Genomic DNA, 23,643 nt, shown 5'->3' with positions numbered 1-23,643 from the left:
GATGCAAACAATTTTCCCAAACAACTCGATCAAGGTCTCCAAGGAACAAGATGTGGTGCATGTAGGAAATTAATCATAGTTGAATCCACTTCAAGACACATGTGTTTCCACTTCAGACATGATCAATTACCTAAATAAGCTCCATGATCTTTGCTTCGACGGAACTAGGAATGTCAAGATTTGAAGCAAAAGAACCCATAAAAGAGCCATGATTGATGGTCCCTAAACATATCATCATAGCCGGCTTTTTCCACGCACCATCAATATTAATCTTCACCATACTAATAATATGGGGGAGAATTGATTTCATTTTATATTTATTTTTAAATATTTATACTTTCATATATATGTTTTTGATAATTTCATATACATTGATGAATTCAATCCTGATATTAAAAAAAGATATCTAATTACCAATTTGGAGGTATGATTCCTATGAAAATCGAGATAGGAATTATAAGATGAAGCTGCAATGCTTCATCAGGCCCGTACCAAGTACTGGGAGAGCTTGACGACAGCCCAGGGCACCAATTGTACATCACTATGTATAATTATTAATTACAGTATCATGCATATGTATGTGTTCTATAGATGCTGAACTGATAATGTGAAGTTACAAAGTTGAGGAGTTTAATAAAAGAGCTAAAAATTGCACTCCACTTTTTACAAACTACACTCCAATTATATGCTTTATTCATTGAAGTTCCTGAAGTGCTCTTACTTTCTACTTGTATTTTCCTTTCCATCCATTGAACCATTTAACGAAGAACTGGGGCTCCTCCTTAATTCTCCATCATCTTTTCTGTTCTCACAAGAGATTACAATAAACATATGAAGCAAAGCAATCAACTAAACGCCAACTTGATTTCTTCAATTCTTTTCTACTTGTACACTCTTCTCATCACCATCTCTCTCATCTTTCTTTTACTCCCGTTAGTTCTGGAGAAATTTGATCAAGATGGTCTCATTCTTTTTTCTTTATAAACGATTCTGATGGAGTTTGAAAACTTTATGGGCTATTACAAAAGATCAAACTCCAAGATTTTCTATATTCTCTTCATCTCCCTTTCTCTTGCAACTTTATATTAGCCCCTCATCTTTTGCAGCTCCAACACCACTTCTCTCTTTTATAAGTTCCCATTATTTTGTTTAGATTTTCATCGTTCAAATCTATCTGGAATTGTAATGGCAGACGATATGTTGCGATTGATTTAAAATTGTATACCGGAGTGAAGGATCCGATGAGTTGTGTGCCTTTGCTCAAAATGAGCATCTCCAATGTAATCCTTATAAATCCAATTTACTTGTTCTGTTATGTCAAGCTCACTAATCGTGGCATGTATAATCAAATTGAAGTTTTCACTCTCTCTGAGTGACTCTGACAAAAGAAACCGACCTTTAAAAACATCCCTTCGATAATAACTTCGATTGTCAGGAAATTAACAAGTTAAAATTCCACTTGGATTTGGTTATTATGAAGTGAGGCCATAATTCAGACGTTGAAAATGCCCTATAAAGGTGAACCCTACTTTTTCGAGTTGGAAAGGGAATGAACTATGCACTGCCGATCTCATTCATTTGTGAAGAACTTAAGGGAGGTCTCGCAGGCGGAAAACTGGGAACTGAGAAAGAACCAAAACTAAAAAGGTCAAGGGCATTTTTCAAATCACAAAAAATTGGAGTGTGGTTTGTAAAAAATGGAGTGCAATTTTCAGCTCCCTTTAATAATAACTAAAACTAATATCTCTCTTCCCCCATTTTCTCTTTATTTCCGTCCGTGACTTCTCTTGACTTTTTCATCCACATCTTCTATTTTTCTTTCAACTTTGTTTGTTTTGTCATTAACAAATTTTGACGGGTTCAAGTTTATGTCCTCTATTTATATAGAACATAGTAGAGCTCAGTGTTCTAAAAAGCGGTCTAGGCGGCGCAAGGAGGTCACTCACCGCCACGCTTTTTGCCTCGGCGGCCATCTGTGGCGTTTTGTGAATTAGGCGGCCGCCTATGCGGTCCTAGGCGGTTCTAGGCGGTCTTAGGCGGCCTTATTCAGTCCTATCGGTCCTAGGCGGCCATATTCAATCCTAGGCGGTCAACCATCATTTTGATATTAAAAAAAACCTAAAAGATGCCTCAGCTCTCACTTTTGTCTATTTTCTGAAAACTGAATCTCATCAACAGAAGAAGAGAAAATAAATATGAATATTAAGTTTGAGTTTGATACTGAATGAGTTAGGAAATAATTTAGAGAAAAAAAATTGAGATTTAGTATTATTGCATTTGTTTCATTATTTATCTTTTCTTCAAATATTTTTTTATAGACTTTCTACTTAAGTTATGTGAATTTAGACTATTTTAAGTATTTTTAAAATAATATTAAACATCATTATATATTTTTAATCATTAAAATAGTTTAAATATATGTATAAAAATAAATAAATATTTAATAATTCGAAACCGCCTAGGCGCCGCCTAACCATCTAGGCGCTAGGAGGTAACTGTCCGCCTACATACCACCTAGCGCTTTTTAGAACCTTGGTAGAGCTAATGAAATATGATGTGTTTTTTCCTTCTTGTTTTGTTATGAATTTTGTCAACAGTTAATGCACATGACACATGTTTTTGTGTATAGTTGCTAAATGTAGTGTATAAAGTTTATTTGTTAAAGGAACTCACAATAAAATCAAACATATCCATAGAAACACATGTTGTTTCTTCATTTTAATTAATTAGAGCGTTGTCAAGTCTTAATCCATTTAGCAAAAGGATTTACATGCAACTTTGTTGCAACTTTGAAAAATCTGGAACTTTTTATGGAAACTTATCCCAGGTCTAGAAAAAATTTTAGGCCCCATAATTCTCGCCCGGGGCATTGAAAACCTCAGGACCGGCCATATGCTGCATCAGCACAATCTCTCCTCTATGATCAGATTTTACCCCAAAAAATAATTTGAACTTGGAAACAAATCCCAAGGTACAGGTGCCGGACTCAAACTAAAGTATCATCACGGTCATGTATATGAGCATAAATCACGGGTAGTGGCATGAATCACGGGTAGTGGAGCACCATGAGTAGTAGAGAAATCTTTATAGGTGTATATATAGAGATGATTGTTGTATGATATTAAGTAAGATAGTGTAATATACAAGTTCATTTGGTATCAGAGCCTTTGTTCTGTTTTTCCTGGGTTTCTGTTTTTGCGGATTTGTGGTACAAGCTCGTCGGCGACTTCAGCCAAGCTTGCTGCCACCCTCTCTGGAGCTCGTTGGCGAGGCAATCCTTGCGGTTCGGCGACGTCACCAACAAGCCAGTCCCTCTACCCGCTCGTTCCCGCACGTCCCTCCGCCTAGCTCGTCCCGGCCCAGCTCGTCCCGCATCCTCACTGCAAGCCCAGTCGGTATCACCTCAAGGGGCGCCGCTCTCCGATCTCGTCGCCACCTCGCTCTCACGCCGGCGCAATCTCGCTCCACCGCTGCAAATCTCGCGCCGGTCTCCCTTCGTTCCTCCGCCGTTGCCAGCGATTCCACCGGCGACGTCTATCAACTATCAAGCTATCCTTCACTAGCACCGCCGCGTCAAGCTTCACGTCCCCTCCTCCGCCGCGTCAAGCTCTCCAAACAGCGCCGTTGCTTTCGCCGTTCGAAGTCGTCGTTGCCAAACTCCGGATTTCAATCCGATCTGCCAGGCTCAGTCTCGACCCGCCCGGCCCAACCCTGAACAAGCGGAGCGACGCTTGCAGGATGATGTTATTCGACGCGTTGATCACTGTGAGAGTGGTTTTGGTCGAGGCAGCCGATTTCCATTCGCAGAGGAAAACAAAGCTACTTGTGAAGCTGTGGTTGTGGCTGCAGCTATTGTTCGGACATTGATTTGATGTAGTCATAATTGTGTGTTAGCGTTTTAGATTTTATATGGTGTAATCCATATTTAAGGTAATTCCATAATTGTTTGCATTATTAACTTAGTCTTGTGTCACCACCAACAAAATTGCCTTCAAGCGTCTCTGAAGATTGTAGTTCCATCAACACCAAGTTTTCTGCGGGTTCTATATGTGCAATATTGTGCATGTATAACAAAGTGTCAATTAATGAATAATGACATTGTGTAGCTGCCATGACTACCATTATTCTTATGAAAATAGCCTTTTGTTTTCCTTGTCGACCCAGTAAAGCTTTCTTTAAAGAACCAGTTGCTATTAGGAAAAGGAAGTGACGACGGTCGGGAGTCCTATATAAAGAACCCCTCAGACTAAAGTATTTCTACGTTGCATAGCTATAGCTAGAGAAGCTATTTGATCTTACGATATTCAGCATTATAATGTTCCTCGAGTCCTATTTCTATGGCTCTCTCACTCACTCGCTTTTCCATGTTCTCATAACATATCCCCCTGTTCTCGTGGTTTTGCCGTAGTAGACTCATGACTCGCCTTGCCTTTCTTCCAGGCCTCGTCTTAACCTTATGCATACTTATCTGTGGTGGTCTTCTTCAAGTTGGCTTATATGGCTTCTAGGCTTCGAGTATTTCTTGGTTTCCTTTGTTCTTGGCGAGCTGGCTAGTTATGTTAGTAAACTTACCCTCTTCGTCGGCATAGTTAATGAACTTAGTCTCATCGGGGGCGGCTGTAATAAACTTACCCACGCCTTTCACCAGTCACTTATTTGGGTGTTGAAAAGATCTCAAGATAGGGGAAGTGATTTAGTTGCGAGAATGTAAACAAGCTATTGTCCTTTTGTTTTGTTCTATTTCTTTGCTTGTAGAGATTTTATTGTATTGGTATGGAAAAACTAATGAAATCACTATTGTTAATGGCTTCTTTAAACTCACATATTCCGTCAAAGTAATGATTTTGTTTTTCCATTCATTTAACAATTTCGTTAAGGTATGAGAAAAGTATATCTTGCACATGTTCCGCTTGGATGATTTTACTAGTAAAAAAGTGTAGTGGGAGTACGGCATAGGTAATCCCCCTCAATTTTTGAGGTCGACTTGATTACCCACCTTTCCTATACAAATCGTCCCAAAATCTAATACTAATTCAAGGATTTCTCAGACAAAAGAATACAAATACAAGGAGGGGCCTGCTTTTCCATTAATGACCTATCATAGAAGCAGATGCATAACCTCTGATTTGAGACAAAGTTCAAGCAGTGGAAGTGTATTCTCTCTCGCACTATCCATAAGAGTGGCATTCCTATGCTATATCTTCACATATTTGAATTCTCAAACCTACAAAAGTTTGCAGTGCCAATAAATTGCAGAATGAGATGACAAATCATAACGCAACTTATAATAGAAATCAAAAGTTTAGCTCAAGTCATTTAAGAGAATACCCTTACCAGCATTTGGGGGACTTTTAGGAAGACAAAAGAGATGAAGTATAATGCACATGAAACAGCTGTGGCTGTAACTATGTTGTTCACAAGGCGCTTGTTATCTTTGCTGGGTACAAATGCTATTTTCAATGTGTTTGTCAGGTCAAAAAGTCTGTAAGAGATCTGCAAGCAACAAAGTTTGAACAATTAATAAATCAGAGTGTTCTTTTCTTTTATCTTACAAAATACAAGATTCATGATTTCATTATGTAAGAATCGTTTTTACTTACTGCAACATAGATGGTAGAAGTGAGCATGAAGTTCAACATTGGGTAGTCTGGAATCATCGAAAGCAACAACTTAGGCTGACCATCAGGAACTGCTGATCTGCAAGGTTCAATAAAATCATTAAGTAACATGTCTTCCTTCAAGATTCTTTAAAATTATGTCATTTCATATTCCCTTAAATGGTTTAACAAGTAAGAGTCATTGGCTTGAGCACTTCTTAGTGGCTCAAATATAAAACTCTCATTCTGAATATGATAATAAACCCCTTCTTAGCATTGACCGACAGAAAGAGCTTTATGAACATTCACATTGTTGAGGGGAGCATTGATCAGATTAGAAAGTGACTTCCAAATTACAGGGAAATTGATGGCATTTTCCACTTCTGCTAACATTACGAAACATATACGAAAAGCACAAGCAAAACCCGTTTGAGTGAGCAGCAGGCTCTGTAATTAAACATGCTATCTACATATGTGTGAAGTAATAACAACTTTGAAATTACATGGGAACTTTACACATATTGTCAAACTACTGTAAACCATCTTTAGATGCTGGCAGATCAGTTATGAGTTTTAGCATACCTTAACCAAACGTGGAATTGCAAGATGTAGGTTTCCAGCGTTATCTTTCCAAGCCATCTAGTTGTAAGGGAAAAAAACACATGAGATCAAATACACAAAATGTATTTATAACCAGAAACCAAAGAATTAAAGCTTCTAGAATCTGTGAGAGTACACCTATAGTGTCTGGCAATTGATATGCCTTAAATACACTAGTAAACAAATTAACACAGACAGATCATGTGAGTGACTCACGCAAAAAGGGTCAATGAGTAGCTCCGGAATTGTTGGGTGACATTTCGTAAGGATATGTAGACCCTGATCAACCAGAAGACTCTACATTAGTAAATATAAAAGGTTCTCAAACAGCCTATATTATTAACATATTCAGGTAAAGATATCATACGTTATAGGGATCCATGAGGTATACGGATGATATTTATTGTATGTGAGCTTGTCCATCTTGTATATATACTCAAACCACAGATACCCCACCTAGGCATTCAAACAACAATCAAACCACATAAAGATAGAAACTTTGAAGCAAGGCTGTTCTGAGAACGGGAACTATCATACCGTCAGTGATACTACAGAAACAGCTGTTTTGATTGACATTTTACGCTTCCTTTCTGCTTCCTCCAATTTCTCCATCCACCGCTCCACCTATTAGAATTGTGCTAATTGTTAAGCTACTAGACTCAAAACAATGAAGGAAGGAAACAAAATGCATGTGTACCAAACCCAACAGTGAAGTATAATATATTTTGCACTAAAACTACAATTCGATAGGAGGGCAAGACAGTTTTGTTTTCTCAAATCTTACCGTTGGATGATAGTAAGCATATATCATTCCAATAATCCATATGTAACGATCAAGGCCAGAGCGGAAATGCCACTCATGCAAGACAGGAAGATTTGGTTTTGCAGGATCTGTGTAGGCTGCAAATTTTGTTTTGTTTTTTTATATGATTTGGGTTAGTGACCATAAATTTGTTGAAATGATGAATAGTAAATAAAAATAATTAGAAGTTAATTACCAAGGAGGAATGTAAATGGCCTCCAAAGCACTTCAAACACTCCCGGTATTTCCCATACCAAGATAACAACCAAGAAGCAAGCAATGATTTTCAAAGCTATCACTGACCCAATTTCATTATACTTGTTCAGAATACCAAGCGCCCCATAAACCATAAGAGTGAATAGAGTGTGCATAGGACAGATGTAGTACAGCACATAACTGTTGTTAAGGACCACACAGCAAAACAATACCAAGAAATTAAGCCGCCACATCATCTGCGCATTAAGTAGGAACAGGATGTGTTAGATACATACTTAATTTGACAACTCATCAACATCTTTGAGACCTAGGGGATTGCATACCTGTGCAAACCTTGCTAAGCTGAAATCCTTGCGAACATAGTAATAAGAAAAGTTTCCAAATCCAGTCATCCAGACATATCCAGCAATGAATACACGGATTGCATTATAAAATTCTGCTGCAGCAAAATAGTGGTACAGCAAAAATAATACCTGTGACATAGAAGAACAGAGTAAGACCATACTGATGAAAAGAAGATAATTATAGGAGGCCTACAGGGCATCTGTTTATAGTACGTACACGCACTTTGACAGTCCCATAGTTTTTATGCTGAAAATAACAGGACTACAAATTGAAAAAATGCTTTGTAAATGACAAAATACGCCTTCACTGGAGGTTCTTATTGCTGACAGAGATTTTTCATATTTACAAGTAAAACTTACAAACATATTTAAAAACTAAAGATCCTGTTCATCATAAAAAAGCTCAACATCATATAATAATACAAACGGAGGAAGCTGCAACCATATGATCTGATTCCTAATAAACAAAAGATATATTATAATTGAGTACACGTAAATTACCTGCATCCATCCCTTCCACTCCTCGGTTTGATGCCTATTCAGATATAGTATGGACTTCCCAGTGAGAGGAGACTTCTCATTATGTATCGTGAAAGAAGTAATGGCTGAAACTATGATGAGAAGGAAGTACAGAAATATAAAAAGATCCCGATTGTAACTCTGCACATAAAGACTGACTATTAAAATTAATAACAATAATAATAATTCATATCAATATTTCATTGGTTTTGATATTGTTTGTTACTTCATTTACAACATAATTTAGCCTTCATAACTGATTAGAGATTGCTTAGTTGAATGCCATTCAATCAACGACAAAGAATGAAACACCTAACATAACAGAAATAAGTTATCAATGCCACCTTTGTTGATGAGTTAAAGAAATCCGTACGATCACACAAGTAGAAGTACGCTAAGATAACACTAAATTCAGATCTGCATCAAAAAAAAACAAAACGCATAGGTCAAACGACATTCTAACAATCAGCCAATGTACAAAATCTCTACCTCATCAATCGCACCACGCTCCACTTACATTGCTCTCAGCGTCAGCCGATTTTCCATCAAGAACGCCGCATCCATCAACATGAACCTAACCGCACACAAAACAACAGTAAGCTCACAATACAACAAATCTACAAAAACTTAAACAATTCGAACATCATCGACAGTGCATCAACCTGAAAATAGGCGAGGTGGTAGATGCAGTTCGAGCTTTAGGAGACGCGGATTGGAGACCTCCTCCCTCCAAAAGCACAGCTCTGTCATCCTCTTTAACCGCATCTTTCTCAACTTCAACCAAATTCACTTCAGAATACCTACTAGTATCGAAAACAGATTCTCATTCAGTCACAAACACTAACTTCAACTAATCAATTTCTTAAACTAAGCACAAGCACACACATATATATATATATACTAAACAGCAAAAAATATTTAAAAAAAAAAAAACAAGATTTGGAGCTCACAATTTGGTGGAGAGTGAATTCTTCTTGTACTCCAAGAACTCGGAGTAAATCCAAGCTCCAAGAATAGGTAAGATTCCAAGTAAAAACGAGACCTGTAATCACACAGAACTGAATTGTTACAATTCGTGAGCAAAATCAGCGGCAGGTTTGCATCGATTGGAAAACAGAAGAAGGATCCGGAAGCGAAGAAGTGGAAGAGTACCTGGCCGACGGTTACGGGGCTGAAGATCACCATTTTTGTTGGCGAAGTAGAGAATATCAGTGGCGGAGATCAAAGGGCGAGCATTTCACAGATCTCGGATTCGGCTGAGAATCTAAATCGAGATTATTAGGGAATGTGTGGGAAAGTAGAGCGTAGGGGATTTTGATTGGTGAAGAAGATGTGAGCGCGTTTTGCAGAGTGAGGGATTGAGAGAGAGAGAGAGAGAGAGGGAGACGGTGAGTTAATGAGTGACAACTATATGATCATGAAAATATGCAAATAATTGTAAATGTGTAACTTCTCTTTCCTTAAGTACGTGTAATTTGCTAGATTAAATCACCCACCGGCAAGTAATTTATAAAATTATATCACTAACCTTCGTTAGTTTTTTCTACTTTTTTATAACCATCTTATATGTGTGAAACGACAAAATGTTTTATGGATTTAATTAGATAGATCTTAGTTATTCCTTATACATACGTTGTTGTCATAGTTTAAGTTTTCATTTTTCCACTTTTTGCCAAAAACAATTGAAGGTAAGCTCAATGAAAAGTCCAAAACTAACATTGCAGCTAAAATGGTTTTAAACCAAAACAATACAGTCACAAGTTTAACCATTTTAAACCACTCTTTCATCCCTTGACCTAAAGTCAATTACCAAGGATGTATTGTTGCACAACTTTCTTCCTTAATTAGTTTTCCTTGTTTTCTAAGGAAGAATGGTATCGAAATTCATAGTGCTTGTGTGGAGAAGCCACGTGCATACTGGCGCACAGAAACTATCTTATTATTTTGGTTTCGAATGAGCAACGCCGGCAGATGCACTATTCTCATAGCTTCCGCCAAATGACCCAAATCGCTTGCACTTGGACGAAAGGGTATAATGGTAATCTAGAACTCCCAGTCGGTGCTCAGACTGCTCACGCATCTATCTGCTCAGAGCAACCACAGTAAAGATCAGTAAAGTAAAAAGTAACAAGTAACAGTAAATTCAATTTTATCACTCACCTGGGGGCGGGAGAAGGAAACGACGCCGTCACCAAGCGACCCTTTCCCGCTAGATCGTCATCTGATACATCATATTTGCGTAAACCATGAGTTATTTCTTAAAAATCAAAATTAGCCGTCTTTAACAAAATAAAGCGACCGACACTGAAAAATGGAGAACAAATAAGTCGTAATCGAACCGATCCACCATCTTTTATCTACACAATTGTTTATTCACCTCGCTAGTCTTGCCTCACCATTTAGGGCCAGTCATTTGTTTATTTTCATTTTGTTTTCTATTTTATTCTAGTCATATATGCTGGCCCCTTGATGGACCACAGTGATGGGAGCTTGCATTCCACACAACATTTTCATTAGTGGTAAAATACCAAATAGATCCCAAGTGGTATATTACCAAACAGGTAAAAATAAACCTGGCAAATTAACTTTTGTATTCGAGTTTTAAACACCCATAAATCCATAATGCATCAATGCATCCAACACAAAAAATTTAATGGAAAAGGAAAAAAAATGAGTTGATGGGCAGCAGGGTATTGATGATCCCCCTCCATTGAAGGATTCATTGAACTGCCAACCAAAGATGAAGGGAGCAAAAAAGGACATACCACAGAAAGCTGTAATCAACCTAATAGATGATGAGCAGAGTATTAAAAGCTAAGAAGTTCGTCCAAGTTCTTTAAACCCTTACATAAATCCTATGTCACCAGACTCTTTCGAATCCTCCACATTAACATAACACTAAAGCATTAACAGATGCGGAAACTTCTTATAAACCTAAAACTACACTGCGCCATGACTTGGATGATACAGCAAAAAAGAACCAGCACAGAATATAGGAAACACATCCTAATCCTTCTTTCTACAAACAAGACGATCAGATCATGAGTTTTTTTTCAAGAGAGTAGAGATGATAGATAGAGAAAGAGAGAGAGAGAGAGAGAGAGAGAGAGAGAGAGAGAGATTGACCTAGTTGTTAATGGTCAGTCAGTTCTCAAACCAAAGAACAAGATATAGGGACCCAGCCCTATCGCTTGGAGGGTCTCACATCATCCTCTCCACCATCATCATCATCGTCGTCGTCATCTGAATCGTCCTTGTCTGATCTCTTTCTCTTTGGCGGAGCCTCAACCTTCCCACCAGTATCATCTTCGTCGTCATCCTCTTCTTCCTCCACATCTTCATCTTCTCCATTCTCCTCAGGCTCAAAATCACTTGCATCTTCCTCCTCCTCGGCGCGGGCTACTGGCCTAACAAGGTATTCAGTCCCAACGTCATCCTGTAGATTTCAGGATGTCAGTCACCGATTCAATAACATATAATCATACATAACAAAACAACAATCGAACAAGGGCCTTCAAATGCGGTATGAGGAGAAACTACCATTCAATCAATTCAAATAAAAACACCAAGACATAAAGGGGCAATTGTTTGTTTTTCGAAAAGAATATTGAAGAAATTTAAAAAGCTGCAAATTGAAGAAATTTGAACATCTTCCCCAATTTTTCAAATGAACCAAAAGAAGCACCAGTGAACTAACTGACAAAATTTTACAGAAAAGTAGTAACCAGCTTTAGTCACTTTAAAATAAAGCAGGAAATATAACAAGAACAATCTCAACAGAGTTGGGTTTTGAAGTTGAGCCAGAGACATGAGAAAAATCCAGAAGTGGAAATTGAAAAGCAAAAACTATTTGTCATATATTAGATCTGAAGCCACAGTAAAAAAACAGTAATATAAGTACCCTAAAGCTCCAATTATATTCAGATCTGCTCAGTACAACCACCTCTACAAATAATCCTAGCTATAAACAGTATCTCAATCATAGATTATTCATAACAACTATATGAAGATCTTTGTAAAACTAATAGCCAATCCCTACAAAACAGATCTGGAAAATTTTGACAAGCTGCAATCCATGATTACAGAAGCAGAAACAAATTCACCTTTATGCAGAAACAGTTAATTTTTTTCTCTATTGAATTTTCAGATCAAGTAGCAGTGACATAAGATCAAACGTTCCATAGAACAAAAAAATAGTACCAGATCTGAAAGTTTTGAACAAGAAAAGTACTGAAAGCTACTTTAACCAATAAGATAAAGATACGGCTAATTACCTCATCCTCGCCTTCGCCGTCGTCATCATCATCTCCCTCGCCATCGTCGTCGTCGTCGTCGTCGCCTCCTTCAGCGTCTTCCTCGTCTTCTTCGTCCTCCTCATCCTCGTCGTCGTCAATTAACTGAACTGGAGGGCCACCGGAGGACTGAACGACTTCCTGAACGTCGTCGTCGTCCTCTTCATCCTCATCCTCATCCTCGTCGTCGTCGTCTTCAGCGTCATCATCGTCGTCGTCGCCGTCGTCCTCATCTTCGTCGCCGCCCTCTTCCTCGTCTTCGAGGCCGGCGTCGGAGTCAGAGTCGGAGGACTCGGAGACGAACTCGTACTGCAGCAATTCCTCGGCAGTCAAAGGCTTCACTTCGTTTTCCTCCACAACTTCCTCCATGACCTTCATCGCTCACAAATTCAACGCAAATTTTGCAGAGAATTTTGGTGTTTGTTTTCTGGAAAAAAACCAACTGAATTGGGGAGTTGGATTATAGAGAGAGTGAGATAGAGAGAGAGGAGAGCTTCTTGGTTTCGCTCTACCAGTAGAGCTCTGCAAGCTAGTGATCTCAGCCGCTCAAACCTGGGTTCACGCGGATCAGTGACGTGGCGAGAGATCGGACGGTCTTTGTTTTCCTGTTTGTATCTTTGTGCTTATAGGACTCCTGCGGCGCTTGATATTCGTTTGAGCTTCTCACGTGCGGGAGACGCGTGCGAGATTCTCGTTCCTAACCCTAGGGTTTTCTTTTATCTCGGTGGCGGGTCTACGTTTTAGTTTGGGCTGGGTCGGGTCTGATAGCTCCGAGTTGAGACCCGAAAGTTGACCCGGAATATTATTAAATGATCATTCACTCGTTGAGTCAATATCTGAATAGCTACTACGATCGAAAATTTATTCACTTGTTGAGAATACAGTAATTTATTTCATTTTAGCAAAGTTGTGGGTTCTGTAATATATCATCGACATACTTTGTGAGTTTGAGTCCCTGTGAGGCATATATATGTCTAATTAGGTATAGCTAACTCACAAAATAAATAATCATAATTGACATCTACGTACACATATTATATGCTGTATTAGCTGACCAAAATTTGGCATTTATAAAGACTGTGGCATTCATTTCTCAATGTCTTTTATTTGATCAATTTGAATAATGAAAATGCATCCCTCATTATACATGCATGAATGTAAATTAAGCTTTCATCTTATTTAGGCATGTCAAGCATGTAAGATTTGTTGTCAATTCAAACAAAAACTTCTAAATATAGAAATATCTGATTCCTTTGAGGTGAAGAAAGATGCAAATGTCCATTCAAAAGAATTATTGTGAAACTTCATTGTCAAACTACATCATCAAAGGACACTAACCAGCCTAAGATAAACCAATAGAGATCCCAACACGGTAAAAACTCATTACAAATACCATATTTTATGTTCTATATATGCAAGAAAAGTATACATACAACTATAATCAAATAAAAATGGAGATCAATTATCAAATTGCTGACCTAAAAGTCAGCTCAGCTACCATATATGATGGCCATCAAAATCGACCTTCCCTTCAAAGTTCAAACAATGATCATCAACTCATTCAACTGTTCCACCGCATCCTTTCTTAACCTATGTAGTTAATTTTGTTAGAAAAATAATGATATATTGCATATATAATTTAATAAATTGAATTATAAATAATTATAACACAACATTAAAATCTAATGACGAATAACACGAAAGAAATTCAATATGAATTCAACCAAAATACCGAACGATTGATGATTGAAGAACTAGTCGGAACGTGTGTGATACCACACTATCCTTAAGACGTTTACGCCTCATCTACCAGTGCAAGGATGTTTGGCGCTTGTCTCCCAGGATAAAACAACTAAACAATTATAGGAAGTTGCACTACTAACTAGAACTCTCAACGAACTCGAAAAGTACTTCTTTCTATCACCATTGAAAAACTAAGAACACTTTGAGAGAGGGAAAAGCTGATTGTGTTTGGAATGATTTTAGAATGAAAGGATTGTGGCTATTTATACAGTGAGAATTTGCAATCTGCAATGAATAAAATGGTTGTTATAGGAAATCAAAAGATCATAACATACATGAGTTACATATGTTACAAACAATGATTTCAATATGTTACAAACTTCTCCATAACACACAATAACGTTTTCAGTTATAGTTGTTACAAAAAGAAGAATTTGAACAGTCAATAAAATTTGAAACGTCTAAAAAGTATTTTCGGAAAAACAAAATTCAAAAAGAATCTACGTTCCGACCCTTAATTCAGTGTTGCATTCGTGTCTGCAGGTCGGGTTTTCCTTGTGACCTACAATTTGCACCCCCCTGCACGTGCGCGAGAGAGTATAAAGGGGCTTACACAGTTTACAGTCCATAAACAATGGATTTCATATAAAGTTTTTCCGACACTTCTCTTTTCTAATGTGAGACAAACATTTTCCCTCATTTTAAGTGTCATCTTTGAGTGACAATTTATTATTCACCAACTAACCAAATTACACAAATAAACATATGATCTTGTAGCCCTCATTATGAAGAACTCAAATCTATGTTCAGTTTTAATTAATTATAAGTTTAACTTAATTTAATTAATTAATTAAAATTTAATTTTAAATGGTTTATTTAACCATTTTTCCAACAAATTTTACTTCTACCACAATCCAAGTAATCTCTAACAAGTTCGATTGTTTTAGCTAGCTACATATATACCTCCAAATGTTTACCATCACTTTCTTCCAGCTGGCCAGCTCTGACCAACTTCCAGCATTGGAGTTTAGTCATTTTGGTCGGATATAAAATGGAAAAAAAAAGATAAGAGAGAAAGAACTAGATGCTTACCCTATCCCCAAAAATGTGCTTACGACTCTATATATCATGGTGTAGAATCTGTGTCACTGTATGAAGGTAGATTATTTTAGCACCCGATCGGCAACTCGGTCAATCATACTTAGCCGGAACACGTGTCCTTGCAGAGATATATATATGCCCTAAATCTATATCTCAGCACATTTCTAAATTCTAACTACAAAACCTCACCAGAAGGCATATCCCACTGTCTTTGATTCCACATATCCACCTTTGTTGGAAGCTAGGGGAGATATTAAGCAGCGTTGCTTAGGAAATTGAAGGTGAAGATCGTCGATCATGGCGGCGTGGTATTCTTTCCGGTGGCTGGAGGAGTTGGATTTCTCGTTGCCGTCAGCTGGAAGTTTCAGGTGGCGGGGAGTGTTTGATTTCTCCTACTTTACTTCGGGCTGGAACTTGAACTTGTCGAGCTTCAGGTTTTGGTTCGATTTTTCGATAGTTGATGATGTGCTGTGGACCTTGGTGACTGTGGTGGAGTCCTTGGCTTTGGCTGCCATGCTCTGCTTCTTCTTTCTCTTCTGTGGTTGTACTCTCTGATTCTTTGATCCGTTTTTGTTTTTGTCTCAGGTTCTAACTTCTAAGATGCATAGACATAGATTGTACATGTCTTTGTATATATAATTTTGGTTTTTGGCGTTGGTGAAATTAGGTAACAGAGAGAAATAGGCATATGATTATGAGTTGAGTTAATTGTGGACATGATCTTACTTACTGCATGGACTTTGTAATTTGGAGAGATGAAATTCAACATTTTCCGGCCATCACTTTGGCAGCTTTCAAATTTGAAGCTTTTCATAGATTACAATTAATTTGCCATCTAGACTTGTTCTGCTAATTCATTACAATTACCTATGATGAAGTAATAGTTTTTCAAGTTGGTTGTGTTAATTGAAGTTCTGATCAGTTTTAGTTGAATTTATAAATTAGACTCCCTATTGGTTCGTGCTTAATTATCAATTTGGTAATGGTGGAGGGTCTAATGATATATGAACATTCTCTAAAGTAAATCCGTTCAGATGACGTATCTTAATTGTAAGAAAATCCGTTCAGATGTGATTGTATTAGGTAATCAAACATATTTCCCTTTTGGTTAAACGTATGGTCAAATCTCAGCTCTTTGACCATGTTCAATGATATCTGATATGGTCAGAAGAAAAGGAAAAAAATCAAAACGTATCAAGGCACTTATAACAACATCCTAAGCTAATCCTGTATATAGGGATGACTGACGCCTTCAGTTTCACATATCTGAAACCCTTTGATCCTGCAAAGATGAAGAACAAATCAATATACGTAGCCGCTCTCTTCTTTCTCATCCAATCTGTGTTTCTTCCAATAGGCCATGGTGATGCCAATCTCATTGAACAAACATGCAGACAAACACCAGATAGGAATCTCTGTGTCTCTTCCCTGAAAGCCGACCCTCGCAGCGCCACCGCAGATGTCACAGGCTTGGCTCTCATAATGGTAGATGTTGTCAAGAACAAAGCAACCCTATGTGCGAACAGAATCAATGACTTGCTCAAGCAGAAGCCTGGAGATCAAGCCTTGAGTTCTTGCAAGAGCGACTACAATGCAGTTTTAATTGCTGATGTCCCAGTTGCAGTTGAAGCTTTAACCAAAGGTGACCCTAAGTTTGCAGAACAAAGCATGGACGACACCGCCATTGAGGCCAAGTCATGTGAGGATGGCTTTAAAGGGCGTTCTCCTATGACAGATTTAAACAACGCTTCTCAGAAATTTGCAGCTGTGGCTGCGGCAATTGTGAGACTATTGCTATGATATGTAACCTAGCTAGCTGGCTAGCTTGTTTGATATGTGACAGAAATAAATCAGCAATCATATTATGAAAAGAATTGTGATGAGTAGTGTGGTGTCTAGTGAGCGTTTGTCTTGATTTAGCGCGGCACCGAAAATGACTTTAAAAACTTAGCCATTGATCGAGTATGATGCGGGGCTGCAGGGCTGCAGAGCCGAGCAAGGCAGCTGCGGGGCAGCTGCGGGGCATGTAGCAGGGTTGCGTACAACCAATTTTTGAATTTCTGATAAATATATTCCTCTTGATTCTCAACATAAGTATTCAGATAAAAATTATTGGCATGTATGACCTTTAAAACTTAGCAAGGCACGAAGATATAAAATACAATCTCCGCACGAGATTCGTAAAACAACTATATGCACTGTAGAACAGTGTGGGTGGTTGTGCAATCAGCAAGACACTTGATTTCGCAGCAGAACATTATCAAATAAATTAAGAGAGTCAACAACACGATGAACTTCTCTAGACAATACACCATAGAATATTGTAAGAGGGGGGATTAAAACAAAATGCAATCTCATCGAGTGTATCACATGACAATAGTACTACATTCTTCAACGTACATGTTGGAAACGAATGTTAGAAGAAACCATCCAAATGGTGCGGGTGGTCGCCAATAGTAAAACTGGTTGAGCTATGAAAACGACTTTGAGAAAACTAGAAAGATAATCGGAAAACAATGTCAAAATATGCTTAAAACCGAATGAAACTTTGGCGGGAAAACGCTTCAACAAATAATGTTGGAAATGTACTGGAAAACAACGAGAAAATGGCAAAGAATTGCTGGAAAACTCGATGGAAAACTGGTGGCGCCGGTGACCGAAAAATCGGCCGCCAGTGGCTGGAATTTGGTCGGTTAGGATGCCGGACTTCATATCCGACAGGGAGCGTCGGCAAGAACTGGGTAATGGTGCCGGAAACGTAAGAAATGGACCGGAAGACGGCCAAAACGGCTAAAAACATCTAAAAAACGTTCTGAAAACGCCGGTAGTGGCCGGAAACGGTCAAAGAGAGCAAAATGACGTCAATTTTAACGTTCTGAGGTTCGTTTTCGAAATATTAAGTGCCAAATTCACAATGTAATGCTATTGAGGTCCCATAGAACCCAAAAGCAGCCAATTTAAAAACCATGTGAGTTGCGAACGTTGACCATTCATGCTAGGTTTAAGGCAAATAAAATTCTCACGAGACCATCTTGTATTAATGAATACGATAAATTTTATTGAATATACCAATTTTTATTACAACACAAATAAACTTCTAATTCCAATAGACGACTTAAGTTAAAATCGAGTAAGAAACATGACAATACCAACGTCATACTTGAAAAATATTAATCAGAAAACATAGTCAAAACAGATTGACTAATCAAATATTCATAGCAAACAAAACTTGCATATGAAATGGGGCGGAGCCTTAGCCTGAGGTTCAAAATCTGTGAACTTGAGAATTGAAGAATGTTACGTTTCCATCAAATGTTCCCTCAATAGATATAGATAGAGGTGCCAAAAATGACATGTGTTTCTTGGATGTAAAGCATGCATCAAGGTCGACTGTGGTAAAACAACGTCAAAGACGTTTATTAAATCATTGTTAAGTGTGTCCCATAGAATTTTAGGATCTTTTATCAGTAAATATTGTTGCTTCAGAGTAGTATGAATTTCAAATGAAATAAATGAGTATGTAAAAAGACATTGAGATTATCATCTATAGACATGAGTTTGAGAAACTCAAAAAATTCAAGTAACAGTCGCGATGACGAAGCACCCATAAGAAACGAGGGATGTATAGGTTTCGAATGATCGAAACTAGTCAAGTATGTAACCAGAATTAGAAGAGTTATGATGTATATGGTCACAAAATAATCGATGCATAACGATGATTTTCATGATCGCACCCAAATCAGTGGTGCACTCAAGTGACCACACGAAATCGTTTTATTCCCTTTAAATAATAACATGACTCCATCATGATTGTCACACGAAAAACCGACCACGAGGAGTATCATATCCCTCTTTGGTCTCAACGGCGTTATAAGAAAGGCCGGAAAAGAGAGACATGAAAAATGCTAATAGCGCCTGATAATTTATATATATATATATATATATGTTCAAAAGCAGCAACTTTAAGAAAAACATACTGGTTGGTCTGCCAAATAGACCGCATTAAAATGAGATAATCTTCAAATATCTTCATGTAGAAAAACTGCTTGATGAATTCATTTTCGATCTTCGTCCGATGACATAAAAATCTGTTGAGGATATGATCGAAATCGAATGTAGATGACAAAAGTATCATACATCTCGGCAAGAATGTCATCACCATAGTACGACGAGTAATCACTTTTCTCATGCAAGCACGTAAAACATAGTTAGGGAAACTAAAAAGTGTAAATAAACGATTAAATAAAGGAATATGAAAAGAAAAGGAAAAAGAAATAAAGTTTAGGGCCATTGGGTTCAGAGGATTGTAGGCCAAAAAACAAATCTGTGGTCGGGCTGCTATATGTAGGCCGAGTCGGGCTCGAGAGAACTGGGTTAGGGTCTGGATTTGCAAAACCGGGGCACGCCTGGACATCGTCAGGATGCGCGTGTTTGACGTCGAAAGTGCAAGGCGTCGGGGAGATTCGACGAGGGTCGAGGACTTTGAGGCGGTGCGTTGAATTCAAGGGCGCCGGAGGAGGTCGATGAGCGTGTGAGCGTCGATCTGGGAAGCGGATCTGTCATGGGCACTGGGTCACATCTATGGCGGAGCTCGCAAGACGCACGTTGGAGAAGAAGACCGAGGTTAGAACAACGTCGGAATGCTGAGGCATGCGGAGCAATGGCGCTGGTCGATCTTGACCGGGGGTCTTTTAGACGACGGTGGGGCAACGCAGGGGGTCGACCTCTGCGATCGGAGAAGAGGAGGGGTGCCCATGGCAGATCCATTGTCTGTTTTTTTCTTTGCTGACAATAATTTGTTGGATTTCTAATCTATTATTCCGACGATGCCAAGAATAGGAGGTTGCCAGAAAAAGGATTTCAGGGCTAGGGTTAATTGTTCTGGTGGTGATCTCGTCGCTTAAACATTTTAGAACAAAGTGCATGATAACGTGATCGAGTATGATGAATACGAGAATAATAACAACGTAATAGAACATAACATAAGTTGATCTTTATTGATTGATAATGAGACCTATATATAAACATTACATACAGAGTATCTCGAAGAATCAGAGATTCATATCTATTACATAAAACATAATTTACTCAAATAAGGAAACCTAAATAGACTGAGACACACACAATGGTAAAATAATAATTCTTCCGGAACAATCATTTGATTTTCACTATCACACATTGCATATTTGTGGCCTTTATTGGTGAGCCAATTGCAAAAGAATTCACATAACCTCAACGGCTCAACAAATATGTGAATTCTTTTACAATGGCCACACCACTAAAGGTCATAAATGCAATGTGAAAAAACTTTTTTATAGTGTATAATTGATCTTAGATTCTCAGTCAATCATAATTTTTTTTATATAAGAAGAAAAACTAGAACAATCTTGATGAAAAATTGAAAAAGAAAATTAAAACAGACAAAATATTATTTGACGCACGTGTGGTCTAGTAAAATATGTTTTTTAAAGAAAATATGATATGTATTTATTTTATTTATTCTCGTGATCTCAATAACATCAATGAATCTAGTTAATCGAACTACGGCTCACCGACAATGAGCTAGTAAAATAGTACGTTAGCAGCGGATTACATTAATCTCGCTAATGCTGCAGCCACAGACGAGACATCTTTCACGGCAATGTTCAAGCTAGTCAGAGGAGAGCTACCCTGAAAACCACGCTCGCATGAATCGGCTTTTCCAATAACGTCGTTCATAAGTTGCTCCCCCTTGCCACCATCACCTCCGTCAATCGCATTCTCGGCTTGCGGTACATTATTTTGGACAACTGCAACATAATATCCTTGACAATCGCTTAAAGGTTTGTTCTTGCGTAGGTGACCGATTTTTTGCAAGACGTCAGATGCCTTGACCTCAACTTCACCGACCATGATGAAGGCAAAGCCATCCACATCGGACCCTTCAGTCCGGGAGTCTGCTCTGAGAATGGAGACGCATAGGACAGGGTGTGGTGTCTTTTTGCATGTGTCACTTACAAGATCGCAATGACTAGTTTGAACGAAGGTATTTTGTATCAAAAATATGAGTACCGCTACCAGAGATGTTGATTTCTTCATCGTTTAATTGATGTTATGAAGTTGTGGGATGGGGATATGTATGTCTCCCTAAGCTGATACTTTATATAGGGATACGATTGACTAGTGTGCAAAACTAAATTGGGTAATTAATTGGTTATTCTTTTGTCCTATTTAGATCTTGGTCAATAGGTTACCACTATTAACCACGGTCATTTCCATAACTATAGATAAACTTTTGCATTCTGGGTTACCATATTTAATGGGGTTGAAACTTAAAATTACGATTTTAATTTCTTTCCAGTTTCTGTGGTTTGACTCTTCTAATAGTTAATACGGACTAATTAGCTAGGCTAGGGTAATTAACTTACGTTGCTTTAAGAGTGGTTTAATTACTGTATAATTAGGGTCGCCGGTTGAGTACCTTTGTTTCGTTATTTTTCTCCTTTGTGTCAGTTAACTCATAAAACATATGGCACATACAAACGCTTGGCTTCACAACTAATTAGCAGAATGGAGTGTTCAGTTTCTCTATATCATGATCTCTAACAGAAGCAATATCATTAACGAAGTTCTCAAACGTCGTACCCTTTCTATACAAAGATGAAGAACTCATGATTTCTAGTCGTACTCTTTCTCTTTCAAGTTGTCTTTCTCTTTCTAGTTGTCATTCTAGTTGTTTTTCTTTCTACAAGCCATTGCATGCATGGTGTTTTTGCCAATGCATTCCAATCTCATTGAGGTACGTAACATGTAAGGAGACACCAAGTTATTACGATCTTTGTGCATCTTCTCTTCAATCAGACCCTCGGAGGTTTAATGCAGATGTCAAAGGGTTGATTCACCTCCCACAACTTCCACACATTGACGGAAGGTCACACAAGTAATCGAACAAATATGAGGTAACTTGCAGAGGGGGTTGCTGCTCCATGATCTCAAGTCTAGACTCGCAACAATATTTCGATAGAGATCGAGCATCATATCAGAGTCCGAACTCAAATCTGCAAATCTATTAGTTAAACTTGCAACAAATAGACTTCCGAATCGCACTCCTCTAATTAAACTCCATTAGTAACATCAGTAACCATTTTGAGAGCAACAAGTAAATCTCCCACCCCATCACTTGTTCTATATATATGGAGGTAGTCTCTGCTACATAACAATAAAAAAGTTTCAAAAATTATTCCGGAAGAATTACTATTGTACCCTTGTATGTGTCTTAGTCTTACTAGGTTTTCTGTTAGAGATAGATTAGTATATTTGTAATAGATTAGGACTTCGAATTCTACGGGATTGTGGTTTTGTAATGCCTATATATATGCATATATCATTCAATAAAGATACAGTTATTTCATTATGCATCACGTTATCACGCACTTTTCCTAAAATTCTGAACTTTTGGAGTCCTAGAAATCCTTTTTTTTCCCCCCGCTGGCCGCCCTTGTCTCTGGCCTCCGGCACCTTTCCTGTCGGCACTCCTCGTCGGTGACAGCCTCTGCCACTCCTCGCAGTACCTGCCCGCCGCCCCTACCGACCCCTGCAGACCCTACAAGGTGATATTTGTGGACCTATTCAACCATAATGCAGACTTTTTCAATATTTTATGGTATTAGTTGATGCATTGACGCGTTGGTCACACGTCACTTTGCTATCCACAAGGAATGCTGCATTTGCTAAGTTATTAGCCGAGATCATCAAACTTAGGACTCACCACCATGACTATCCTATCAAATCCATTCGTTTGGATAATGCTGAAGAATTCACCTCCAAAACTTTTGATGAATACTGCATGTCTATTGGGATCGAAGTTGAACATCTCGTTCCTCATGTTGATTCACAAAACGGTTTGGCAGAGACTGCCATCAAGTGTATTTAGCTTGTTGCTCAGGAAATGGTTATGGGTACTAACCTTCTGGTCTCTGCGTGGGGATATGCAGTGTTGCATGCAGCAGCACTTATTCGTTTCAGACCCGCGGCTAACGAAGCATTTAGTTGTACCAGATGGTAACTGGTTACGAACCTAATATTTCACACTTACGCATCTTTGGTTGCGTTGTCTATGTGCCTATTATGCATCCACTGCGTACTAAAATAGGTGCTTAGAGATGATTAGGTATCTATGTTGGCTATAATTCCCCAACGATTGTCCGCTACTTAAAACCAACCACTAGAGATCTCTTTACTGTAAAATTTGCAGATTATTACTTTGATGAGACATGCTTCCCATCGTTAGGGGGAGATATGAATGTTATCATTCCAAATGAACGTCAGGAATTGACGTGGTGTGTCCTCACTATGTCTCATTATGATCCCCGCACTGCTCAAAGTGAGTTAGAAGTGCAACGCATATCGACCTCCATAAAGTTGCGGATTCAATGCCCGATGGCTTTGTA

General features: G+C 38.3%; 4 protein-coding genes across 9 annotated transcripts; 1 reads left to right on the top strand and 3 right to left on the bottom strand.

Annotated features, from left to right (window-relative positions):
• Positions 1 to 4,830: 4,830 nt before the first annotated feature.
• Positions 4,831 to 9,373, bottom strand: LOC126790371 (protein REDUCED WALL ACETYLATION 2). 2 transcript variants are annotated; one of them, XM_050516583.1, is made up of 16 exons: positions 9,231 to 9,373; positions 9,029 to 9,120; positions 8,741 to 8,881; positions 8,596 to 8,652; positions 8,423 to 8,495; positions 8,061 to 8,219; positions 7,539 to 7,688; positions 7,196 to 7,451; positions 6,982 to 7,097; positions 6,735 to 6,821; positions 6,565 to 6,653; positions 6,414 to 6,476; positions 6,180 to 6,236; positions 5,601 to 5,697; positions 5,335 to 5,493; positions 4,831 to 5,224 (listed from the first exon to the last, which is right to left on the bottom strand). In XM_050516583.1, the coding sequence occupies exons 1-16, from the start codon at positions 9,261 to 9,263 to the stop codon at positions 5,219 to 5,221; spliced, it is 1,635 nt and encodes a 544-aa protein (XP_050372540.1). In that variant the 5' UTR covers positions 9,264 to 9,373; the 3' UTR covers positions 4,831 to 5,218. The 2 variants fall into 2 exon arrangements, with proteins under 2 accessions (XP_050372540.1, XP_050372541.1); XM_050516584.1 differs by having other exon boundaries at positions 8,741 to 8,878.
• A 459-nt stretch (positions 9,374 to 9,832) lies between these two features.
• Positions 9,833 to 12,987, bottom strand: LOC126790400 (acidic leucine-rich nuclear phosphoprotein 32-related protein 1-like). 5 transcript variants are annotated; one of them, XR_007671720.1, is made up of 4 exons: positions 12,353 to 12,986; positions 11,205 to 11,514; positions 10,239 to 10,299; positions 9,835 to 10,162 (listed from the first exon to the last, which is right to left on the bottom strand). XR_007671720.1 is itself a non-coding variant. In XM_050516616.1 (2 exons), the coding sequence occupies exons 1-2, from the start codon at positions 12,746 to 12,748 to the stop codon at positions 11,263 to 11,265; spliced, it is 648 nt and encodes a 215-aa protein (XP_050372573.1). In that variant the 5' UTR covers positions 12,749 to 12,986; the 3' UTR covers positions 10,841 to 11,262. The 5 variants fall into 5 exon arrangements, 1 of the variants encoding a protein (XP_050372573.1); XR_007671719.1 differs by having other exon boundaries at positions 9,833 to 10,299; XR_007671722.1 differs by lacking the exons at positions 9,835 to 10,162; positions 10,239 to 10,299 and adding an exon at positions 10,825 to 10,863 and having other exon boundaries at positions 12,353 to 12,987.
• Positions 12,988 to 15,765: 2,778 nt separating this feature from the next.
• Positions 15,766 to 17,047, top strand: LOC126790406 (cell wall / vacuolar inhibitor of fructosidase 1-like). Its single transcript, XM_050516622.1, has one exon. It carries the CDS (start codon positions 16,454 to 16,456, stop codon positions 17,012 to 17,014), a length of 561 nt encoding a protein of 186 aa, XP_050372579.1. The 5' UTR covers positions 15,766 to 16,453; the 3' UTR covers positions 17,015 to 17,047.
• Positions 17,048 to 20,803: 3,756 nt separating this feature from the next.
• Positions 20,804 to 21,292, bottom strand: LOC126792311 (cell wall / vacuolar inhibitor of fructosidase 1-like). Its single transcript, XM_050518765.1, has one exon. It carries the CDS (start codon positions 21,290 to 21,292, stop codon positions 20,804 to 20,806), a length of 489 nt encoding a protein of 162 aa, XP_050374722.1.
• Positions 21,293 to 23,643: the final 2,351 nt, after the last annotated feature.

Source organism: Argentina anserina, chromosome 4 (genome assembly GCF_933775445.1).
Source record: "Argentina anserina chromosome 4, drPotAnse1.1, whole genome shotgun sequence".
Taxonomy (NCBI): domain Eukaryota; kingdom Viridiplantae; phylum Streptophyta; class Magnoliopsida; order Rosales; family Rosaceae; genus Argentina; species Argentina anserina.
The sequence above is the reverse complement of the archived record's forward strand: the minus strand, read 5'-3'. Positions and strand labels throughout refer to the sequence as shown.